Source organism: Chiloscyllium plagiosum, unplaced genomic scaffold, assembly GCF_037043375.1.
Source record: "Chiloscyllium plagiosum isolate Xiang-an unplaced genomic scaffold, Cpla_swu_hap1 HiC_scaffold_39, whole genome shotgun sequence".
NCBI lineage: Eukaryota > Metazoa > Chordata > Chondrichthyes > Orectolobiformes > Hemiscylliidae > Chiloscyllium > Chiloscyllium plagiosum.
Window position 1 is genome coordinate 21,195,882 of NW_028270177.1, and position 25,394 is coordinate 21,221,275.

Genomic DNA, 25,394 nt, shown 5'->3' on the forward strand with positions numbered 1-25,394 from the left:
GGGACACATTTTTAAGGTGAGAGGAGAGAGATTTTAAGAAGACATGAGAGGCAGATGTTTTGCACAGAGGGTGATTCGCTTATGGAATGAACTTCCTGAGGAAATGATGGATGCAGGTACAACTACAATGTTTAAAAGACATTTTGATAGGTACATAAATAGTAAAGGTTTGGAGGGATGTGGGCCAGGAGCAGGCAGGTGGGACTAGTTTACTTTGGGATTATGTTTGACATGGACTGGTTGGACTGAAGGGTCTGTTTCCATGCTGTATGACTCTGAGAGGTTAAGACATAGAAGATTGAAGGTACAGTTACTAATGTTTGATTGAAAAGAGTCAGCAATGCAAAAGAGGCTAAATATGGAGAAAATGCAGAGTTATCAAAGTTGTAGGGCTAGTCAAGGTTATAGATGTGGGAAGGGAAAGGCCATGAGGGTTTTAACACTATAATGCAAAGTTTAAATTGGAGACTTTGGGAGACAGGGAGCCAATGTAGCTCAGTGAGCATAAGGTTAATTGTTGAAGATCTTTGTGTGGAATGGGTCACAGGGAGCAAGAATTTTGGATGTGCTGAAGTTTATTAAGGATGGGAGGCTAGCCAGGAGAGCATTAAAACAATTGAGACCGGGGCTAAGATAAACATGGATGAAAGTTTCATCCATGGAGAGAAAGAGAATAGAATTGCTCATAAGAGTATGGAGTCTAACATGATTGCCAAAGCCAATGAATGCTGTATTGTGGCAGTTAGTGAGATTGGATGTCAGATAAACAGTCTGACAACACAACGGAGCAAGTATTATCAGGTGCTGTCAAATGTCAAAATGTCGAATGGACTTGAATAGTGTATGAATGAAATGAAGCCTAATGTAATATTTTGACCTCTGTGTCATGAAGTAGGTAACATGAATTGCAAAAGTTGATTTTTTTTTTCATTTGCTGCATGACTTACTTTATACTGAAGTCATATACAAGCAAATGTGTACTTTTGAAAAGTTAAAAGATAAGTTGTTTGCAATCAGCAAAAGTTTTATCAGTAATTTACGCTTGCATCTGTCTCAACAGTGTAAGTCTAAATATGTTGACTCATTTAGTCCTCTAGAGCTTTGTTTAGCCAAATACATATGTGCCATCAGGATAGAGAAAAGATGAAGAACTTGTCCCGTGCAAATATTGCATATGACTTGTGTTTTTCACTCTTTGCTGAAACCTAATTTTAGAGTTAATACTTTAGATATAACTAGGTTTAACTTGAAATCTGAAATGCTCAAAAGACTGAATTTATTTTTGCAACAACACAAATAAATTCAGGGATTTTTCCAGGATTTCTGATCCTGATTGCTGTCCAATGACAATTGCTAAAAAGACGTGCATATCTTTTCGGGGTTAACTGTGATGTTTTTCCACTGTTGAATAGCCTGCCAACATTTCCCACTCAAAGAGCAGCTATTTAGGAGAGATTTGGGGGCACTTTTAGCAGCTGTGGAATGATATGCCAACCATTCTCTCAAAACCAGGAATATAAATTTGGTTTTCGCATACTTTTAAAACAATGTTAATAGATAAATTATACAAATACCATAAATGTATCTGCTGTACTTGTGTAATTACACAATGTTCATTTATGTCCTGTTTTTAGTATGCTTTCAAATTTGTGAGCTTCAAATGTATCCAGTTATGTTTCTTTTAACCTGCTACACTATTTTCATAGATTAATCAAGCACTTCAGCTTGTCAGCAGATGCCAACTTTTTCGTGAACTTTTCTCTCTTATAAAACTTATTATTTAAAATGTTGAGTGTTCTCGTGCTATATGGAACTTGTGGAACTTGCAATTTTTCCTATGATATTTTTAACTTGAAAATCAACAGCAACATGTCCTTCAAAAAGGGACGTTATGAGGACCTCCTCAGTGTTCCTTGAGTTTGAGTGTAATTCAAGATTTTCATTCTTTTATATCTTCAAACAAGCGCAATAGTACCTACCTCTCTCTCTGAGAAATAGCTGGAGAAACTTAGCAGATCTGGCAGGATCTGTGGAGAGAAAGCAGAGTCAGTGTTTCAGGTCCAGTGACCCACTTCAGAACTGTGTTCTGAAAGGTTAATTGCTTTCTGTCCATGGATGCTGCCAGCGCTGCTGATAAATGAAACAAATACTGATATAGAGGGATAAATGTTGTCCATGACACCAGCAGAACACTTGTGCTGCTTTTTGAATTGTGCCTTACCATCTTATACATCCATCTGAAAAAGCAGATTGGTTTCCTTTAAATGTCTTATCTGTAAAAACACACTTTCTCACAAATTGCACTGAATTTTCAATCTGGGTTAGCTGCTGTAGTCCCAATTGTAGCTCAAACCTTGGGTCAGAAGTAAGAATTCTGAGTCTCGTTAAGATTTCAGTTCTCCGAAGCACCACATCAGCTCCTGATCATTTTTATTTCCAAACTTTTTCTCAGTGTCTTTCTCTTTTACATTGTGAACCAAACAGAAAATGTGGAAACAGTGATAGTTGCTGACTCAGTAAACAAATCAAGTTTTAGAATTTCTTAAGCAGCAAATCAGTTAATATATAGTAAAATCATGGGCGGCACGGTGGCACAGTGGTTAGCACTGCTGCCTCACAACGCCAGAGACCTGGGTTCAATTCCCGCCTCAGGCGACTGACTGTGTGGAGTTTGCACATTTCTCCCCGTGTCTGCGTGGGTTTCCTCCGGGTGCTCCGGTTTCCTCCCACAGTCCAAAGATGTGCAGGTCAGGTGAATTGGCCATGCTAAATTGCCCGTAGTGTTAGGTAAGGGGTAAATGTAGGGGTATGGGTGGGTTGCGCTTCGGCGGGACTTGTTGGGCCGAAGAGCCTGTTTCCACACTGTAAGTAATCTAATCTAATCTAATAACCCAGCCAATTCAAATGTTCTGTAACAATAACATAAAAATGATAATGCTGTCCACCTCACAACTATTTCTGAAAATTAACTAATGGAAGATTTAGCTATCAGCAATAGGGTTGGTATTTTAACACTCAGATATCACTGGATGCTTGTGTGAAGCTGACATGTCTGCCTTCTGAAAATGTAATCTTCAAGATGCCTCAAAAGTTCAAAATAATTGCTTGTCCACAATGTTCCACATTTTGTTCTTTGCCATATCTTCAGTTTGTTGCAGAATTTCTCACACTGCACTCAGCTGTTTTCTTTACTGCACATACTTAAGTTTGTGTTGCAAGAAAATAGGGCAAGATAATTTTACTGTGGAGTATTTTAGGTATTATCATAGAGCTAGAGTGGAGAGGTTTTAACCTGCGTTTGTTTTTTACATTGTGTGACTGTGACATTCTGGCCTTAAAACCATAAAAGTTCACTACTTTCATATTTTCTTTGCACTTTTTCCCAGCCAAAACTCCATGTGTCATTAATTACTGTGATAAGAGTACCAACAAATTCTCATTACAACTCAGAAGCATTCTCTCCTAAATAGGAATAGGAGGGAGAGTGTAGAGGAAGGAAGCATTCTAGGAAACTTTAATGTTCTTCTCCAATTATTACTCTTTCAATTTTATTTTGCCTACTTTTTATATTTTATTTGCATTTCAGTTTTATTTCTGAACTGGATTTTTTTTTTGTGATGTCCTCCTTTTCTGAACCTTTTTTTAAAACTTTTTCTGTTTTGTCACATTACTTTTCTTCCCATTTTAACATCTTTCTGTCCTTTTCACATTTTTATTTCTATCTCCTCCTTCCCCTTCCCTTTTTTTTCCTCCCTTACCTGCCCTCTCCGGAACCTGTTGCATCTACCTTGTTCAAGCAGCAGAAGTCGATGAAGAGGCAGGGTAGCAACGGGGGAATCGCAGAAACGGACCTGAAAGCTTGCTTTGGAGGGGAAGCTGAATCCAAGGTCAGAAAAAGATTTGCATAATGTCAGGAGACAAAGATATGGACCAAAATCTAACATCATTGCTTGCTGTTCACTTTTTCTTGTCCATGGTGGAGGGATTAAATAAATCTGAGCTATGTTAATCTTCATTAGTTTGCCCTCCAGGTGTATATAGGTGCAGACATGGGAATTGTGGGAATTAAAAGTGAGCAAGCACATTTGAACTGTTTTGCAGTTTCTAGACCTTTATGCCATGATAATTCCCACGTTTTGTGTGTTGGTGTAGGTCTCCTAGTTGTTCAAGACAGTTAAACCTGTTGTGCTCTAGTGATAGTGTGAAAAGGAAGTTCTCAAACTTTTTACCACCATCAATAAAGCATACATTTACACAGAAGGGAAACTTCCATGAGAAAAATGTATGGTGTTTACTGAGAGGGATGCATTAAATCAATTGAAATGTAAATGTACTAGTTTTCTGCCTCTAGTATGACCTATCATTTTCTCATGATGCAATGTTAAAGAAAACTTCGGATCCTCAGAAAATGTATCAAGAACTGAATATTCTTAACAAGGTTTTGCAACTCCTACAAAAGCTGTTATTTATTAAAACTCAATTTTCCTCTAAATTAGACAATAATATTCATTTTAGCACCCTTTCCAAATGAGAGAAAATTCTTCTAATAGGAGCAATGAGCTGATATTGAGAGTAAGATTTTTTTATTAAGAAAACTTAGGACTAGCAATGAATAGACCCATTACTGAAGTCTGGTACCTGGTGTAAAATTGCACCTTGCGCATGGGGTGATAGATTATATGGTTTTACGAATGATTGACAGAATCTGATCATAACAACAATGAGTGCTAGTTGCAGCGCCAGTGTACAGGTTTAAATGTGTTTAAAGGAAAAAATGGCCTTTTCTCATTTTACACTCATATACTTCATAATAATCAGTTTTACAGACCCAATGTAGGCACAGGGGGCCAAATGGCCTTCTCCTGTGCTGTAATCATTCAGATTTTAACATTTAGTCCATGCTTATAGCTTTTCAGCTTGTGAACCAAATCTGATCTTTTCCACTTTTAATTAGGATTATGGTCCAGGCTAAATAAACAATAACCCTTATCAATTTCTGGGGGTGGGCTGTAGCTTTATTAAAACTTTGCTTTACTCGCAGATGGATTTGTTGCAAGAATTTTATGAAACTACACTTGAAGCTTTGAAAGATGCAAAGAATGATCGATTGTGGTTTAAGACAAACACGAAGGTACTTACAGTCTTTTTGTTATAGTTAAAAATCTTTAAACCCTGATCAATTTAATACTCTGAGCAAAGCAACTGTGATATTCAATTAACAAAGATATTATTTGTTTTCAGCTTGGCAAGCTGTATTTGGAAAGAGAAGAATTTGGGAAACTACAGAAAATATTACGCCAGCTCCACCAATCATGTCAGGTAGTCGGACTTCCCTTGCAAAATCCGAGGAATAGTAATGATCTGAATTAAGTGTTTAGTTGTTTTTCATAACAGTAGTCTTTTGACCTGGTACGTTTACAGAAATTTCAAATTCAGATTGAAAGAGTGAAGACCGAGTCACACAAAAGCATTTTAGCGTTCGGCAAAGATAATTATATATGCCTGACTAATGAGTTGACCCAAGTGGAGTGGGCAAAAATAAGGGCAGGACAGTTTAAGAACAGTGGCAAATGTTTAAGGAGAAACTAAATACCTCTCAATTTAAGTATATTCCTGAGAGGAAGAGGAAATTGTGAAAAGTCATCCAGGGCTTAACAAGGAAGTCAAGGATAACATAAAAGCAAAAAGTAGGACATACCATGCTGCAAAAGTTAGTGGCAATCTGGGAGAACTTTAAACATCAGTAAAATGTTACTAAAATGAAATCTAAAGAGCTAAAATGAACTACAAAAGAAAACTAGCAGAAAACATGAGCAGTGATGCCAAAAACTTCAAAAGTATATAAAAGGAAGAGAATAATGGTAGTATATGTTGGCTCTTTAGAGAAAGAAAATGGTGAGGTAATAATGGAAAACTCAAAACTGACAAAGGCATGGCACTAAACCAATATTTTGTCTGTTCCATTGTGGAAGATAATTTCTTCTCAAAAAGTGCAATTAATGCAGAGGAGCTTGGTGAAATTACTATAACTAGAGAGAAAGTATCAAGTAAACTAATGGGAATTAAAGGCAGATATATCCCCAGGGCCTGATGGCCTGCGCCCGTGGGGTATTAAAGGAGGTGGCAGCAAAGATGGTGGATGGATTAGTTATGATTTTGCAAAATTTCCTGAATTCTGGAAAGGTACTAGTGCAAATGTGACCCCTTTGTTTTAAAAAGAAGATAGGCAAAAATTTGGAAGCTGTAGACCCGTTAGTTCGACCTCGTTAGTAGGGAAATTGCTGGAATCAATCATAAAGGTGGAGATAACTGAACACTTGGAAAAATAAAGCTCAATTCACCAGTGTAAGCACAGTTTCATGAAGGGCAAGTTGTGCTTGATAAACTTGCTGAAGTTCTTTGAGGATGTAACCGGCATGATAGACAATGAGGATCCAGTGAAAGTTGTACATCTGGACTTCCAGAAGGCATTTGACAAGGTGCTACATAAAAGACTAATCCAGAAAGTTAGATCTTGGGGGGGGGGGGAGGAGGAGGGATAGTTAAGGGTAGAGTAATGGATTAGGTAGAGGATTGACTGACTGACAGAAAGCAGAGAGTCAGTGTGAATGGCTCCTTCTGTGGATGGTGAACTTTAACAAGTGGGGTGCCACAGGGTTCAGTTCTCGGACCTCAACTATTTACAATCTATGTAAATGATCTGCAAGCAGGCTCTGTGTAACGTAGTAAAGTTCACGGATGATACTAAAATAAGTGAGAAAACAGGCAGTGATTACTAGATAAAGAGTTTACAGATGGATATTGTTTGGCTCGAAGAATGGGCCAGAAACTGGCTGGAAAAAGAGCAAATTATTATTTAAATAGGAATCGGGTTCAAAGTGCATCAGTGGAGAGGGAATTGGGTCTCTTTTTGCATTGATTGCAGAAAGTGGGTGCAGGTGCAGCATATACAGTCCGTTCTTATGTAACACGATAGTTCGGTTCTCATGCGATCTTGCATTAGAAGCAAATCACACAATAGCCATGCCATTTAAACTAACGGGGCTGGAATCGCATTATAGCCAATGCAGCTAAGGCAAGTTCACATTCTACAAATAATGATCTAAATTCTTCAATTGTGTTAAAGCCAACCTGCGTTGAAGGAACACGTTATAGCAGAACCGACTCTAATGAAGGCATTTATTGCAAAAGAATTAGATTATAAAAGTAAACAAGTGTTGTTACAATCATACAAGTTGTTGGTGAGATCACATCTAGAATATTGTGCCTAGCTCTGGTCTCCTTACTTGAGGAAGGATATAGCGGCACTGGAGGCAGTTCCGAGGAGGTTCACCAGTTTGATTTGAGGAATGAAAGGGTGTCGTATGAGGAGTGATTGAATAAATTGGGATTTTACTTGCTGAAGTTCAGAAGATTATGGGGGGGATCTGATTGAGGTATATAAAAGGGATTGATAAAGTGGATGTGGAACGGATGTTCCCCCTTGTGGGACAGACTTGAACAAGAGGGCATAGATATAACGAAAGAGGAGATTGGTTCAATACTGAGATGAGGAAAAACTAATATGTTGAGGGTTGTAAATCTGTGGAACTCACTGCCACAGAGTGTGGTGGAGGCAGAATCAATCAACAGATTCAAGAAAAGAATATATATGTTTCTGATGAAGTGCAGGATAAAGGGTATCAGGAACATGCAGGAAAGTGGAGTAGAGACTGGTCTAAGATCAGCCATATTAAATGGCGGAGTGGGCTGAATTGCTTATTCCCCTTCCTAATTTCTATGTTCTGTGTAAATGTTAAATCATCACTGGCCACTAAGTGATGCAACACTAACTTCAGGTGACTTCTTGCAGGCTAATAAATACACCTCCTACTGGGAGCTAGCCAAATTGTGAATCTCAGGTATGAACCCCTTCATGGTTATAGGCAAAAATGTATGTGCAATAATGAGTCAAATGCCCTCGAGAATTTTTTACAGCTAATTTTGGTTCCCTCCATTAGACAGAGAATTGCTGTTTTTATGTACAAATTCATTTTTTGAAAATGACATAAATAGTATTGGAAACATATCTGTGCGACATTGTATCCTATGCAATCTGAGGTGTATAATATTTGACTGTGTTGTAATGTGTTTTATCACTTATGTTTGCAATATTTCAGCTATAGGTAAAGTACAAAGTTGTATTTAAGATAGGTCAACATCAAAGTGCACAACTGGTCCTGAATTACAAGAGACTTGTTGCCACTATATTCCTTTTGACTGTGGTGTATAGTGTAAATAGATACCCATCACCTAAAACAATCTAAAATTAATCCTACAGCCTTAACCTCTACCCCTGATATTTATCTTTCTCTCCTTCAGTTATGTATCCAATTTTATCTTTAAAGCTACATTGATTTATACCTGAATCAGATTCTGAAGGGTGTATTGGATTGTCATAAGGGTTTTTCCATGTTTAAAAACAAAAATCACTCAGCCATTCTCCGTTGACAGCAACTCCCCATTCACAGGAAATAATCTTTCTGTATTTAACTAATCAAAGCTTAATTTGATTGAACTGAAGTTAAATCTTAGCTAGATCTAATGCAGTCAAAATAGTTGCATGTTTCACCTGATACTTAGAGACTGTACAGTATGAGTTCATCTGAATTATATCAGAGTGAAAATCCATAAGTGTTTAATTCCCATTCTATAACTGGATGCCTAAAACTACACACTAAAATGGTATGGTCAAATCTGTTCCTCCTTATTCCCTCTTTCTCTTACCATCTTTCCTGCTGGCTTTCTCTATTGTACTCGCAAGCTCCCTCTGTTGCATGCTCAATGTATCACCTTCTCTGCTGTGCACCTGCGCCACTTACCGCACATGCCAGTGACCTGTTAGCCTGGCATGTGCCTGCTTCCGCACTTTGATGTTTTGCCCTTCACTTCACCCGCTCACTCATTCACCCATACTATAATGTTCTTTTTCTGTGTTTAGGATTTATTTATCAGGCTGTTTAAGAATCTGTAAAAATTAACACACTATACCTAACACTGCCACCTGCACTTTTGAACTAGAGTTAAAATTTAGCCATCATATAAAACTGCACATTATTATGCCAACATTCATATGCCAACACTTCTCTGTTCTTCCCACACTCCAAACTCCCTTCCCAACAACATTTAACAGTAAAACACTCATCCTCACAGTCCTTATAATTTTGTACATTTGCTACCTAATTGCAATTCAAAGCAATTTTGTACTTTGCATTCATTGGCTAATTTTCTATTAACAGATTTTCAATTTGCCCTTGTATGAACCAAAATATATTTATTCTATCAGGATTGCATATTTTACCCTTTAAAACCATAATCTATTTTATGCATATCTTCCAGTTAAGTGTAATAGCCTTTTACTCCTCCTCAAAAAAACTTACCTTGTAATTTAGATAAGAGTGCCAGCGGAGATCTTCTAATAATTAATAAATAAAAATGAACATTATGCAGATTATTGACAAAGCCTATTTATCTGTAAGGTTGCCAACCTATTTTTCCAACCTTGCTTTTGATTAATTCGATACAATAAATTCCTGTGTATTTTCCAAGATTGTTTTTGGTATTTTATAGACTGATGATGGTGAGGATGATTTGAAGAAAGGAACACAACTATTAGAAATTTATGCCCTTGAGATCCAGATGTATACTGCACAAAAGAACAACAAGAAATTAAAAGCATTGTATGAGCAATCTTTACACATTAAATCTGCCATCCCTCATCCACTTATCATGGGAGTTATTAGAGGTGAGCATTGAAGTAATAAAATTATTGAAATTAATTTGTGGTATTTTGTTCAAATACTGTACATGTTAATTTGCTATTTCCTGTATATATGCACATGGAGTTTGTTTTCTTTTGCTCTTTAGTGAAATGCTGCACAAAAAAATGCTTACAAAACATAGTAATAAATCATTTCACTGATAATACATCTAGATTTTTGAAAGACATTTTGATTTTTAGCCAGATTTTATTTGCAGATCTCTTGTGCACTTCAAGGAAAATCAGGTACTTATAAGGTACTTGTGCTCTGTTGCAGATGCTAAGGTGAATGATTTGTTCATCATTTTTAAAGGCATTATATTTAATTTCTGTAGAAAAACAAAACCTAAAGTCCCTGAAAAATTAAATACTCAGGGAAATTTTCAGACTTGAGGGCATTTACTTTTTCAGATATTTCATTGGTTGAATTTTTTTGTGCTTTCTCCAAACTGTGATGGCTGCTTTCAAATGTTTTATATATTTCTAAAAAAATTTGATCTCCCACAATATGTTAGTCACAGACTAAAATATGGTTGTGATGCCTAGCTCGCAACTTGGCTTGTTCCTCTTAAAGCCCAGCGCTTTCATATTACCTTTGGGTATTTGGCCTACGTAGCTTCCGAGGTCATCAGAGTGATTCATTATTTCATGATAGCCATTACTAGATGGTGGTCAAAACAGCATTACGTTTTTTCGTACTTGTAACATTCTGCACGAATGTTGTAGAGTCATCTGTGACACAGTAGGCCATTGGGTCTATCAATTTCATGCTGAGAGAGAAATCCTATTAGCCCAATCAACTTGATCCCTGTAACGCAGCAGGCTAATTTTCTTGTAATGTCCATCCAATTTCCTTTTTGAGATCACTGATTTTATTTCCAGCACCTTCGTGGACAGAGGTCTTTAATTTTGTTATTAATAGACAGCAACGTCCCAATTAAGAGTGTGTAGATTCTGCTCCAAGCGATTCTACCAATGCAATCTAAAACCAACAGCTTTCAGTAGATGTGAATGATCAGTTTAAGTTCTGTTCCTTACTGGGATTACGCTGCTCTTGTAATGCACACTTTTTAACTTAAGTGGAGCACTGCAGATTTTCCAGCATCGAATTGTGTATCACAGGTTTTGTTGAAAGTGAATTGTTGGGATTTGTACTGAAAGGATGTGTATGTCATTCTCACTGCAACAAAGTGCAATATCCAGTAGGTGGCAACAGAGGCACTGACTGGGGTGGATGCTGGTGTAGTATGAAAACTCAGATCAGATCCTGAGAAGAAAGGTCCAACTTGGAATCCGTCTCTTTCTCAACATTATAAAGTTATATGGCTTACATAAATCTAATAAAGTGAGCAATATATCAAGAGCATACATTTTCAGAGTTATAACTGTTGAAATTAGATGGGCCTTCTAAATACTTCTAATTTTCACTTGTAAGGCCTGAATTTAAATCCAGTCCAGGAAACCACAATTAAAATTTTCATGGTGGCATTAAAATTGTATCTGATTTGTTGCAGAATGTGGTGGTAAGATGCACTTAAGAGAAGGAGAATTTGAAAAGGCACATACTGATTTCTTTGAGGCATTCAAGAATTATGATGAATCAGGAAGCCCTAGACGTACCACTTGCCTGAAATATTTGGTTTTGGCTAATATGTTGATGAAGTCAGGCATTAATCCTTTTGACTCTCAGGAGGTAAAATTGCACAATTAAATTCCATTTTTTTTCAATATCTTTTTAGCATATTGTTGCAGTGCTTACTAATTCTATTCTGTTTAGGCCAAACCATACAAGAATGATCCAGAGATTCTTGCAATGACAAATTTAGTAAGGTAAGTCTCTTTAGGGGAATGTAAGTTATAACTTTTTTTTCCCTGTGTAAATTGCAATCACAAATTAAATAATTTTGCAAGAAGGGCCTGATTTATAGTTTATATGTTTTCCCAATATTCCCAATTAGAATAATAATTAATGCATCTTATTGCTTTTATATTGGAAACCACAAGTTAGAGGAAATTATTGCTATCCAAGTCTGCCATTGAAGATTTCATGGGTGGGGTGGCACGGTCGCTCAGTGGTTAGCACTGCTGCCTCACAGCATCAGGGTCCCAGGTTTGATTCCAGCCTTGGGCGACTGTCTGTGTGGAGTTTGCACACACTTCCCGTGTCTGCGTGGGTTTTCTCCGGGTACTCTGGTTTCTTCCCATGCTAAATTACCATTGTGTTAGGTGCATTAGTCAGAGAGAAATGGGTCTGGGTGGGTTACTCTTCAGAAGGTCGGTGTGGACTTGTTGGGCCGAAGGGCCTGTTTCCACACTGTAGGGAATCTATCTAAGTTAGGTGAAACAAAAATTGTTGCAATTATGTGAAGTCTATTGAGCATGAAAATTCATGAATAAACTTGTGCCTGAGAGAATATCTTGGAGAAACATCTATTCATAAGATAGAATGAATAGTTATGCTTAAAGAAAGCTATTTTAACTGATGTTGGTGCATCTTCTAAGAAAGATCTCAATATAATCTCCCACTCATAGCATCTGTTTGTTTCTCAATTGATTACATTGCTCTATTATAAATTCCCTGCTTCAAGATAAATGGCCTGGCATTCTTAAATTGATATTCAGTAGTTTTAATCCATATCTCCTTAACCTCAATGAACTGAATTAATAGAATTGCAACAATAAAATAACACTTGAAATTTTGACAGTATTTTACTGAACTACTTTGTTTCACATTCATTACTAATTATATTGAGATTCGTCTGTTGCATTCTGCAAGAGTTGTTCAGAAAATATTTGACCTCATGTAGAACAAAGTAATTGGAATGAGCCAAGGCAGTTAGTCTGTCCAATTTCTAAAAAGTTGAAAATTGTACAATTCTAATACACCAGATATTCTCTAGATTGTTGATTGTAAACTATGTAAAAATGACCATTTATTGATAAATTGAAAAACAGAATAGCAAACCTGCATACCAAAATGTGTAACCTAATGCCTGCAATTAGATTTCTAGTTGGGCAAAATGTGATCTGGTGCACTTCACCTCAAGTAGGAATTTAAGATTAATTTTCATTTGAAAGGTTTCAATCCGGAAACTGTTATTGCAGCAAAAATATTTAATAGAGAATAGTAAATGTAAATAGATCATTTAGTAAATATTATAAGATCATTAGAAATAGGAAAAGGAATAGACTGTTTGGCCCTCGAGCCTGCTGTGCCGCCTCTCAGCATTAGTAAAATTAAATCACAAGGAATTCAGGGTGAGCTTACCAACTGGATACAAAATTGGCTTCAAGGTAGGAGACAGGGTGGTGGTGGAGGGTTGTTTTTCAGACCGGAGGCATGTGACCAGCAGTGCTCCGCGGGGACAGGTGCTGGGTCCACTTTTGTTTGCCATTTATATCAACAATTTGGATGAGAATTTAGGAGGCATGGTTAGTGTATTTGCAAACGACACCAAAATTGGTGGTTTAATCAACAATGAAGAAAGTTGTCTAAGATTACAAGCTGATCTTAATCAGTTGGGCTGAGAAGTGGCAGATGGAGTTCAATTTGGATAAATTGAGGTATTGTGTTTTGGTAAAACGAAAGGCAAGGCTTGGACAGTTAATGGTAGGGCCCTCTGTAGTGTTGTCGAACAGAGATCTGGAGGGTTCAGGTGCATAGTTTGCTCAAAGTTGTGTCACAGGTAGACTGTGGTTAAGAAGGAATTTAGCATGCTTGCCTTCATTGCTCAGACCATTGAATAGAGGAGTTGGGAGGTCATGTTGAGGTTGTACAGGACGTTGGTGAGGCCGCTTTTGGAGTACTGTGTGCAATTCTGGTCACCCTGCTAGAGAAAGGATGTTATTAAATTAGAGAAGGTTCAAAAAGCATTTACCAGGATGTTGCCAGGACTGGAGGATTTGAGTTACATAGAGAGGCTGAATAGGCTGAGACTTCTTTCATGAAAGCATAGGAGGCAGAGGGGTGACCTTTTAGAGGTCTATAAAATCATAAAGCGCACAGATAAGGTGAATAGCAAAAGGTTTTTTCCCTAGGTTGGGGCAATTCAAAACTATGGGCCATAATTTTAAAGTGAGGAGCGAAAGCTTCTAAAGGTACCTGAGAGGCAACCTTTTCACAGAGGGTGGTTCGCATGTGGAGTAATCTGCCAGAGGAATTGGTAGATGCCAGTACAGTTGCAACATTTAAAATTAGTTTGCACTCATAGATGAATAGGAAAGATTTAGAAAATATGGGCCAAAACTCAGGCAAGCAGAAGTAGTTTAGTTTAGGGAAACTTGGTCGGCATGGATAAGTTGGACCGAAAGGTCTGTTTCTGGGCTGTATGACTCTCTCAAGGAGCTTGACAGGTAAATAATCTTACATGTTTCGATCAGATCACCTCATTTTTCTAAATTTCCACGAGTAAACTGTTTAACCTTTACTCCTAAGGCAATCCCTGCTTACTGGGGATCATCTCAATGAACCATCTTTGAACTGACTCAAATTTAATAATATTTTTTCTGAAATGAGGGGACCAAAATTGCACATAGTACTCCAGATGTGGTCTCACCAGCACCTACTACAGTTACAGTAAGACTTGTCAGCTATTATACTCCAATCCCTCAAAATAAGGGCTGGCGTTCCATTAGCTTTCCTGATTACCTGCATTTCATGTATAAGTAGCCCCAAGTCCCTTTCTGCTTTCTGAAGTTTTTCTCCATTTAGATAATATTCTGTTGTTTTGTTCTCCCTTTCTAAATGAACAACTTCATATTTTCTCACTTTTTATACTCAATTTGCAAACTTTTTGCCCACCTATCTAACCTATCAACATCTCTCTTTAAACTGAATGTATCCCTCTCTCAACCTGCCTTTCCACCTAAGTTTTTGTTGTGTGCCTATTTGGCTACAGTAAATTTGCTTCCTTCCTCCAAGTCATTAATATATCTTGTAAACGGTTGGAATAATTTTGTTTAAAACTATAATTCAATAAATCTGACATTGTGAATGGTATAGTTACATCTGTTTCAGTTTATTGAACTATGGCTGACCTTTTACATAAAACTAAAAGCAGATATGGTCTTTTAAATGAGCTTAAAAGCCTTAATTGAGATTGGGATATTTACCAAATAATTAATTTGAGAATATTTGCCTTTGATGAATTTACTTGACTGGTCCTGTTAATGAGCACAAGAAAATAATTAAATTATGATCATTTAGAAGTCAAGGTAACTAGACAGTTTTTGCTTGAGTGCGTCACTTTGCAGCGTAAGGCACTTGTGATGGGCTGATCCCTGTGACCTGATTTGACTGTCTTAATTGATGTTCACTCAAGCCACTGCAGATATTGCTAAAAAGAGACATCAAGTCAAAGCTTTTCATTTGCATCGATTAGGACTTGTATGCAAGAAATAAAACTTAACCATTGTTGCTGCATCTTAATGCCAGTCTAGGACCAATGAATTAGTGTCGTGTGGTCATGCTGGGTAAGTTACTTCCCTTGGCTTGATCCTTTGTATCCCAGTCGTGATGAGTGCAAGACTAAATGTTTTGATTTCATGTCTCTTATTAGGAATATTTAGGTTTTGTTCTACTAAGCAATTATTTCTAATCTCTGTGTAATGAGTATAATTCTGAATCTTTATATTAACAAATGTTCCCATCTGTCTTTGATCAACTAGCTAAATAATTTGCGTGAGTAAACTTTAGGTTCAATCATCATGTAAGGACTTTCAAGTCTAGAAGTTACAAATTTTCTGTCGGCAAAATTGAGCAAAGTAATTCAAGAGATTGGCAACTTCCGGCTAATTTATATATTTTGCACATAATTTAAATGAGCAGATAACATTCTAAAACCACTATAATAGATGAAATATTATTTAATGCATTTGATTTAGGGAAAATGATCTTGTTCATGAAATTATTCCAGGACAAACATTATAATTGGGCTATACTGTATTAATACTACAGACTGGGAGGATAAAAGATCTACTTCTAAGTTCTGAAGAGGGAAAATTCAAGTTAAAGTACTTTTTTTCAGTGCCTATCAAAATAATGACATCACTGAATTTGAGAAGATTCTGAAAACCAATCACAGTAACATCATGGATGACCCTTTCATAAGGGAGCACATAGAAGGTATTGTTAAGCAAATTGTTTCTATATACATATTTCACATATCCATACTGTGAAATGCTTGTCTTTGAGTATGACTTTTTAAAATGTTTGTGCTGCAATATCTACTGTGGCACTGCATCATTTAAATGAAGCATGCAGGTGTTTGCATTTGTTGGCAAGAAGGAATGATGCGGGGCAACTGAATAGATGGTTTCAGTACTGGGGGCAAAGTGATCCTTGCACATACTTTTGGAGTACCTTACACAAGGATCTAAAACTGTGGTAATTCAGACTGGAGTTATCTTGCCTTAGAAAATGAGCAATGAGAGATTTTGGCAGAGAAAAGCAAAACCCAACAATGGTGAATCTGATCCTGAAAGATCTGGTGACCTATGAGAAAACCGCTTCAGCTTTGCTTAAATCTGTGTACCTTGAAATTGTAACTTTATGGGTTTTTTTGAAGTTTTGAGCAGTTTTAAGTGATTGGATCCCATTCTAGGTATTGATAACAGGTACACATCTACAAAGGTGTTTTCCATCTTTGTTTGATCACGTTCGTGGCTCCACTATTGCAATGACAGTAGATATCGTAATAGAATACCCCTTCTCCACACACACTATTTCTTGTGTAAGTCTTATATAGATGCCATTGATGACTACTGTAGAAAATTGAAGTTTATTCTGTGGCAGCTGAACTAGTTTCCAATTCATAGAAGTGTTACAACACAGAAGAGGTCTTTCAGCCCATCATACCTATGCTGGCTCATTAAATTAGCATCATTGCCTAGTACCAATCTCATGCTTTTTTCCCAAATATTCGTGCATATTTTTTACCCAAATAATCATCCAATATAGTCTTGAATGCCTCAATTGAACCTGCCCCCATCACACTTCCAGGCGATGCCTAACTACTTGTTGAGTTTTTCCTCACTTTGCTTATATTGCAGATTGTTTTAAATTTGTGCCCTCTTGTTCTTGCTGTTTTATGAGGGGAGAGCAGTCTTTCCCTATTTGCTTTATCCAATCAGTTAATGTACCAGCACTTCCTATTTTTATTTCCAGCATTTACGTTTTCTTTTATCTCTTACAGCTATAAAGGTTAATTTGTTTTTTTAGGATCAGTGTATTATAAAGCATCAATTTTAATAGATGCACACTATTTTGGTTCCTTGTTGCACTGCACTTGCCCCACTTTGAAGTGTTGCTTTCATCTATTTGTCCAGCTGCTATGTAAAATCCAAATTTTCCTTTTGTTTTAAAATCATATATATGCTAAGAATTTCCCCTTATCACCGTTGATAACATTGTTCTGCATTAAATAATATGCATTTGAGACTATGGTAAATGATAAAGCACAACAACTTTGCAAACTGTAGTAAATTTTAAAATTGTGCACTGGAACATGAACTTCAAAAGCAAATGTCCATGAGTTTGGATTCCATTAGTCGTGAAGTTGTGTTGCCCAAATATGTGCTTGTATATTCTTTTCAACAATTAAGACTTGTGATAATAGTAGGGTCTCTTTTTGTTTTTAAAGAGTTATTGAGGAACATCAGAACACAAGTCCTGATAAAATTAATAAAGCCTTACACGAGGATACATATACCATTTATCTCAAAGGTGAGCTTGCATGTTTCTGTTGATGCTTGTTCACTTGAATTCAAGTTAATACCTTCTGCTTTAGCATTCAGTCATAATGATTCAAACTTTGAACTAGTTATCTCTGACAACAGAGAACTGAGTTATACACTTCTATTAGACCAATATATTTTTTCCACCGATCAATTTAAAATATATTGTTAACTGAATTCAGAATATTTGCGTGGAGACTAGACGTGTGATATCCAATTTTGTATTTGCTATGGCGTGTAAATACTGAATGATCGATCGTTAGACTGGAAAATTGAATGCTGGAGAAGGGGCCAGAAAGATCACCCAACTTAGGTGCTTGCTGACTGTGAAATAACATTAATGGTAGCAGTGAACAGTAATATGATAAACTTGCTCTAATCATGGAGCAGCTTTGGGGGACAATGTTGGAGAATGTTTGCATACTAGCTGAAAGGAAGACCATGAAGTTAATAATAGGATAAGTGAGTTAAATTGGAGTCTACCCACATATTTACTCCATTTCATTTCTCTGTTTGACTCTTTATACTTTTCACTTTTTCTTCACCCCCAGTAGTGGCACTTTGAACTTGCTATACAATACTTTTGCATTTCTAATTACTCACATATGACTCAAGCCTAGATTAATCAGAAATTAAACATTCCATCTTCAAGTGACATCCAGTTTATTTTCATTGTCAGCATTTTACACTTTCTATTGTTCTTATTCCCGATTATTACTCTTTTGTTTTAACCTCTAGGAGTTGAACATAGATGTAGCTGATGTAGAGAGCTTGTTGGTGCAATGCATTCTGGACAAGTAAGTACTGTTTTTTAAAAAGAAAGATTTGCATTGGTATAGTGCTTCTCACCGTGGTTGCAAGTGTAGTTATTGTTATAATGTAGGAAACAAAGCAGCCCATCTATGCTAAGGCTCAACAAACTCTCACAAACAGCAATGTGATAATGGCCAGATTAGCATTTTTGTGATTCTAATTGAGGGCTAACTTCACTGCTGTTCTTCAAAATGTTTCCTTGGAATCTCTCATGGTAACCAAGTAGACACTTAGGGCCTGGGTTTAGTGTCTCATCTGAAGGATACCGTATCTGACAGTGCAGTGTTTGAGTGTCAGCCTTGATAATTCTTTGTGTTCAAGTCCTGGAGTGGGATTTGGACTCGGGAACTTTGAAATTCAAAGGCAAACTGAGCCACAACTGGCATTCAAGTAATTATATATTTTCTTGAAGTTTTCCTAAGGTGTTACAGAATATTTCTATAAGTTATCAGTTACAACAAAAGCATGTTAATGATTCTCTGTTTTTAATTTCACAACCCTTTATTTACACATATTGATTGCCCCAGAAATGACCACAGTCTTTTCATATTTATAGAGTCATACAGCACAGTATTAGACCCTTTGGTCCAACTCATCCATGCTGACCACGTTTCCCAAACTGAACTAATCCCACTTGCCTGTGTTTGGCCCATATCCCTCTGAACCTTTTCTATTCATGTACCTGTCCAAATGTCTTTTAAATGTTGTAACTGTACCTGCATCTACCACTTCCTCTGGCAGTTCATTCCACATGCAAACCACGCTCTGTGAAAAGGTTGCCCCTCATGTCCTTTTTAAATCTTTCATCTCTCACCTTAAGATTATGGCCCCTAGGTTTGAAATTCCCCACCCTAGGGAAAACCCGCTTTACTATTCGCCTTATCTATGTGCTTATTTTATAAACCCTATAACGTCACCCCATAACCTCCTATTCTCCAGTGAAAGAAGTCCCGGCCTATGGGCAGCATGGTGGCTCAGTGGTTAGCACTGCTACCTTACAGCACCAGCGTCCCAGGTTCGATTCCAGCCTCGGGTGACTGTGTGGAGTTTGCACATACTCCTCGTGTCTGTGTGGGTTTCCTCCGGGTGCTCCGGTTTCCTCCCACAGTCCAAAGATGTGCAGGTCATGATAAATTGCCCATAGTGTTAGGTGCATTAGTCAGAGGGAAATGGGTCTGGGAGGTGTGGACTGGTTGGGCCAAAGGGCCTGTTTCCGCGCTGTAGGGAATCTAATCTAATCTATCCTTGTAATTCAAACCCTCCGGCCCCGGCAACATTCTGGTAATTATTTTTTCCTGTCTCAATTTAATAATATCCTTCCTATAGCAGGGCGACCAGAACTCTATACAGTACTCCAAAAGTGGCCTCACCAACATCCTGTACAACCTGAACATGACATCCCAACTCCAACACTCAGTGGTCTGAGCAATAAAGACAAGCATGCTAAATGCCTTTTTAACCACCCTGTCTATCTGTGACACAACTTTCAAAAACAATTTACCTCAACCCCTAAGGGTGTCTGTTGTACAACACTATCTAGGCCCTCCCATTAACTATTTAAGTCTTGTTCGTTTTACCAAAATGCAATACATCGCATTTATCCAAATTAAACTCCATCCGCCACTCCTCAATCGCATTACCATTACTGAATTCCCCACTATCCATATCTCGCTGGTGACCATTGACTATGTATTAGTTTATAATTTTAAAATGCTACATTTTAAAGTTATCATGAAGAAGTAATCATAAATCTTGAAAGTGTTAAAATTCAGCTACTAAAAATGCATTTCTATTAATTTCTAGCACTATTCATGGTCGGATTGATCAAGTCAACCAGTTGCTCGAGTTGGATCATCAGAAAAGAGGCGGGGCCCGGTATACTGCATTAGATAAATGGACCAATCAGCTTAACACGCTCAACCAAGCAGTTGTCAGCAAATTGGCTTGATGCAATTTAGGCTTCTACAGTAACACAATAAGGAAAAAAATGCAGTGATGTAAACCTTAAAAACTGAGAACGGCTGATCTGCTGTTGGTTGACCCTGAAGACTACCAGAGCTATGGCAGAAGTGCTTTTTGATCAACTGGTTTGTGTTTTGTTGCTGCATTTGTCCCAAGACACAGCTTTAATCTGAAGAAAACCAAACTGCTACAGGACTTGTGGTTTCTCCACAATGTGCCCTCCATCGTAAGGGAAATGACAGTCCAAGAGCTGTTAGTGTCAAAATTTTAAAACAGACTCTTCACTTTGGTGACATCTAAATATTTTAGCATTAGAAAATATCTATCTGAAATGTTAAACCAAACTGCAATAATTTGAAATGTGTACCAGTTTTTGGAGATACATTCTTTCATGTACGATTTGGCACGGTTGCGTCATTCTACAAAATGTTTTGTCAACTTCCAAGTTATGTGGCCCATGAGTTCTCTGTACCTCCAGTATAGTAAAACGTTAGACAGGAACCTTCATCTGTGGCACACTGTCACATTAGGATTGAAGCAGCAAAATAAAATACAGCTCAGAAATTGGAAATGCTGTAATTTTGGAGTGCTTCCATTTGTTTTTTTTTCTTTCTCAACAATTCAAATAAAAAGCATGCACATGTTCCATGTCTTTGGCCCCAGTAGATCTTCTCCACATACTTTAAAATACAAGGTTTATTAAACCAAGTTGGAAATTCAATTGACTGATCAAAAAAAATTAAGTTTACATTTTTGACTAGTTTCAATGTAGTATGTTAACTAGCCTAGTACACAGAACTGAAAAGATATCATTTGATAGTTTATACTCTTACAATGTGGGACGTGTAGGCGTTGTGTGCCATGGAACAAGTTCAACCTTTGCTAAGCTTTAATTGGCTGAAGCTATTAAATGCAATTATTCTTGAGGGTGCTGCCTGTGTGAATTAGTCAAAATACAGCACTTTGATCTTGGATTTTGAGTATGGCTTTTTTTTAAATATGTCTTATTACTGATGAATCAGAAGAATAAACTAGTTATCACAAGCTTCCACTCCTCAACATGTTTTTACCCCTGAATGTAATGGTCGGAACTTGAATTCTTGTTTCCTAGTTAGCATTGTTCCCTGTGTTATCAGGTGAAAGCATAACTCCTTTAATCTTAATGTGCCCATTAGTTGTTTGGTTGTATCTAGCATGAAAAATGACTTTTTTCAAATTGACATTTGAGGTTTTCATTTTTTTCCTAAATATTTCACTCTTCATTGCATGCTTTGACCTAATTAAAATTTGGGGTCCTTTTCAAAAGCAGAAGTTTTAATACTTATGTTGAACAGTGCTAAGCATGATGTATGCTGCTGTTAATTTTATTTATGCAATTGGCATTCCTGTTCTAATGATTTGACAAGATAAATGTACATGATTATAAATCTAGACAATTTATATATGATATAGTTAAATTGCTAATGAATTTATTATACTTAATGTATTTCGGAACATACTTGAGAGTGAACTTTCTATAAAGACAGCAGAGTACTGATCTGCAACTATCTAAGCATTTCAGATGTAGCTCACTACATTTATATTTTGTATTTAAAAGTTTTAATTTATAGTTTGCAACAAAAAAAGCCCAAGCTGAAAGTTTTTTCCAGTCTTTTCAGCAACATTAAAATTTATAATTTTATATTGAATGTTTAGCATTGTATTTATATTCTAGCTTAGTAACAGTTTTTTACACAAAGGATAGTGATGTTGTATGGACTCAACCACAAGAAACTGAATTTAATATCTTTCAATTTTTAATTTGTTTAAAAAGCCTCGACTTTAATTTTAAAAAGTGACAAAAATTGTTTAGGTACCTTGTATTTTGCGAATTTTGTTTATTTTTAGGTGAGCGTTGTCACATAAACAGAACTTGCAAATGCAAAGCCAGAAGTTACAGAATCTGTCATCTTTGAAGGAGGGTGACGGGCATGCATTAAAGAGCTTCCAAACTTGGAAAATGTCAGCCAACTGATTGATTATTCCAGAAGAAAGACTGAAATGTTCAATCCCATCTTCAGCTCCCAACACTCCCATATCAGCTATATGATTTAATCAATAAATTTTGTGTGAGAAACATCAAGACCTATAGCAGATTATCTTTCTCCACAACTTGGCAGACCAATAGTCATGATTAGTCTAGAATGATACATAAACCCAGCCTTTTTAATGTAATTATCTAACATTTATCTTGCTGTAGCCTCATTATTTCACAGTCCTCTGTGCAGAGAAGTAACTTGTATTTTGCTTTCAGTCTTCATTATCTGCCTTTTTGGGAAACTTGCAGAGTATTTTTTTTCAATAGCAAGCCCTTTTTCATTTATCCAAAAAAGAAAAAGATGTTTGAGAGAATCTTGCTGGGAAAAATGACACACAGCTTCTGATACTGAGGCAATACTGCAAAGAATTCCTTTTAAAAGGAATACACCACCAGCAGTTTAAAATACACCACCAAATGAGGATTTGTCTTATTTTGGTCTTTAAGTAAATTGCATTTCTCATCAATAGAAACATTAATGAAAAGAACAACCTGTAGTGCATAATGAATCTCCGTCCATGACAACTTGTTACACTCAGACAATAGTTATTCCTGAATTACTTTGAGGTCAAGCTTTCAAAGATTTATTAAGAATATAGTACATGCAGTATTATGTCAATATTTTATTGATGGTAATAATAAATTGTAGAATCCCTACGGTGCGGAAGCAGGTTATTCAGACCATTGAGTCCACACTGACCCTCTGAAAAGCATCCCATCCAGACCCACTGTTTCTGTGTAACCCTGCATTTTACTATGGCTAATCCACCTAGCCAGAACATCCCTCAACACAATAGAAAATTTAGCATCGCCAATCCACCTAATCTGCACATCTTTGGACTATGGGAGGAAACTGAGCACCCAGAAGAAACCCGCGCAGACATGGGGACAAAGTACAAACTCCACAGTCTCCTGAGGGTGGACCGAACCCAAGTCTCGGGAGCTGTGAGGCAGCAGTGCTCACCACTGAGTCACCGTGCTCCATACAAATGGATTACGTGATTCAGTTTTGCCTGCACCTTTTCTGATTTAATCGTTCCAAATACAGGTATTCATTGTGAGCTGCCACTTTTTAATATATTTCTCTTGCCTTAGTTATGCTCAATTTATAAATCTATACATTGCATAGTTACATCAAATGCATTATTAAATACTGGAGAGATATTACCAGTGTTCTAGCCAATATTTGTCCTTCCATCAACATCACAAGAACACATCTGGTCATTATCACATTGCTGTTTTTGAGAGCTTGATGTGCACAAATTGGCTATTGTGAAGTTGAAAAATGCATTGGTTGTTTTGTAATTTGAAAGTTGCTGCATCAGTGCATATATTTGTTTCACTGATATGATTATGTTCTATCCTTGCAGACACAGATCTGTGCTGGAAGGATGAACCTGAGTTTCTAACTTCTTTCTTGATCAATGAAGCACATGAACATTTCCAGTTCAAGGCTGCAGTATTTCTAGGGCATATACTTGAAGTAAATCATAAATGTTAACAGAATACAGTTATTAGTCTGTGATGCCGACAGAACTAAAGCAGGAACAGAAGGTTTCAAGGCCTCCTTACAAATAAATAACATCTCTTTCTGCTTGGTAAGAAGGAACCTTCTATTCCTGCTGCTATAGTTTTCTAACTTTCATGTCCATGTCTCCAGTTTTCTCAATAAGTTAGTGTTTGCTATTTCAGTCATAGTATTTCTAAGATATTGCAACATCACAAGGCTAAAATCTAATAATATAAACAGTAAAATAGCAATATTGCAGTTCAAGTAATTCTGATTAAATTTCTCCTTCCAGCACTGTTTTTACAAAAGGTTTTTATCATATTTCATCAGTTGTCTCCTTTAAATGCCAAACTTGTTTCTTTTATTTATATGTACTGATTCTTCACATTGTACAAAAGCATCTATTAAAAAGTTCCCCAATATTTTGCTACATTTTTGACCAACTTCATCAGTGCTTTATTCTATTTGGTCACTGAGCTGCTTCGAGTGGGCTGTAAATACTGAAATATTTGGAATTTCTACAGATAATTTAAGTAGAGAATGGTGCACTGTGTCACGAGTTATTTATATTACAAAAACCATTGCATTAGAAAGTTCCTAAAACATTTCAGTATTTTAAACATCATGGTATTTGTAACAATCTCCTATTCACGCCTGTTAAGTTTCATTGATACTTTTATTAAATTTATATATCCATAATCTCTGAATTTTAGGACTTATTTTCTCCAGTTGTAAAGGTTCGTACTGTATGATCTTAGTTTGAGTTTCAATTTCGTTCAGAAAACTATCTTAAATATTCACAAGTTTGACGTTGAGTTCGTGTTTATACTGTGGTAAAGGCTTTATCTGGATCCCGTCCTATGTATAACTAACCCAGGATTATTTGATGTAGGTAGTGGCAGCTGGAAGTGAGAAAAGACCAGGTCGAGAACATTTATCTTTCAACACGATAACTTGAGTTTCTCCAGCATTCTCTGTACTTATTTAAAGTTTTGTGCCTCATATGCCACCACCCCCAACCCCACATGCAAATTTTTAGAATCAACTGAGGTGAAGTTAATATTCTGCAGTGTTGCAAAATGGACAAGATAACAGCCTGTTCTATAAAATTTAATTTTCTTTTCAATTCAAGTAAATGGACATGGTATTAAGCGGGTTATTGATTTGAAAAGAACCTGTTTCAGAGTAGGTGATTAATTTCATATCCAGTGTACTTTGCAATTTTACTTTCTTGGTTACTTGCATGTTCCTTAGACGTAAAGTAACACCAGCATGCTGGTAGTATTATGCAGCTAAGTAAACTTAACATTAAACAGAAAAATTGATGACTCACTACGACCTCAGATGAGCTTGTTTGCTAAAGCAACTTTGGGAAAACTTGGTCTCTAAATTCAAGCTGCTTTTAACCAGAGTATGTTTGTCAGTATAATTATTAGAAATTGAAGTTTCCAAGAATGCACGTGCCTAAAATTCAGGAATGGTAGTTGGACTTGAAACTT

The 25,394-nt window shown here is 36.7% G+C and overlaps 1 protein-coding gene across 3 annotated transcripts in view; it reads left to right on the plus strand.

The window, feature by feature from the left end:
• The window catches only part of cops2 (COP9 signalosome subunit 2), a 40,365-nt gene extending 16,038 nt beyond the window's left edge, over nt 1–24,327 (plus strand). Inside the window, exons 5-14 of one of the 3 annotated variants that reach the window (XM_043677411.2) lie at nt 3,798–3,887; nt 5,042–5,131; nt 5,242–5,319; nt 9,610–9,784; nt 11,314–11,492; nt 11,577–11,629; nt 15,826–15,923; nt 17,440–17,522; nt 18,272–18,330; nt 20,150–24,327. In XM_043677411.2, the coding sequence (XP_043533346.1) occupies nt 3,798–3,887; nt 5,042–5,131; nt 5,242–5,319; nt 9,610–9,784; nt 11,314–11,492; nt 11,577–11,629; nt 15,826–15,923; nt 17,440–17,522; nt 18,272–18,330; nt 20,150–20,294 (1,050 nt within the window). In that variant the 3' untranslated portion in view covers nt 20,295–24,327. The remainder of the gene's footprint in view (nt 1–3,797; nt 3,888–5,041; nt 5,132–5,241; nt 5,320–9,609; nt 9,785–11,313; nt 11,493–11,576; nt 11,630–15,825; nt 15,924–17,439; nt 17,523–18,271; nt 18,331–20,149) is intronic. The other 2 variants (XM_043677413.2, XM_043677415.2) reach the window with 2 other exon arrangements.
• The last annotated feature ends 1,067 nt before the right edge of the window (nt 24,328–25,394 follow it).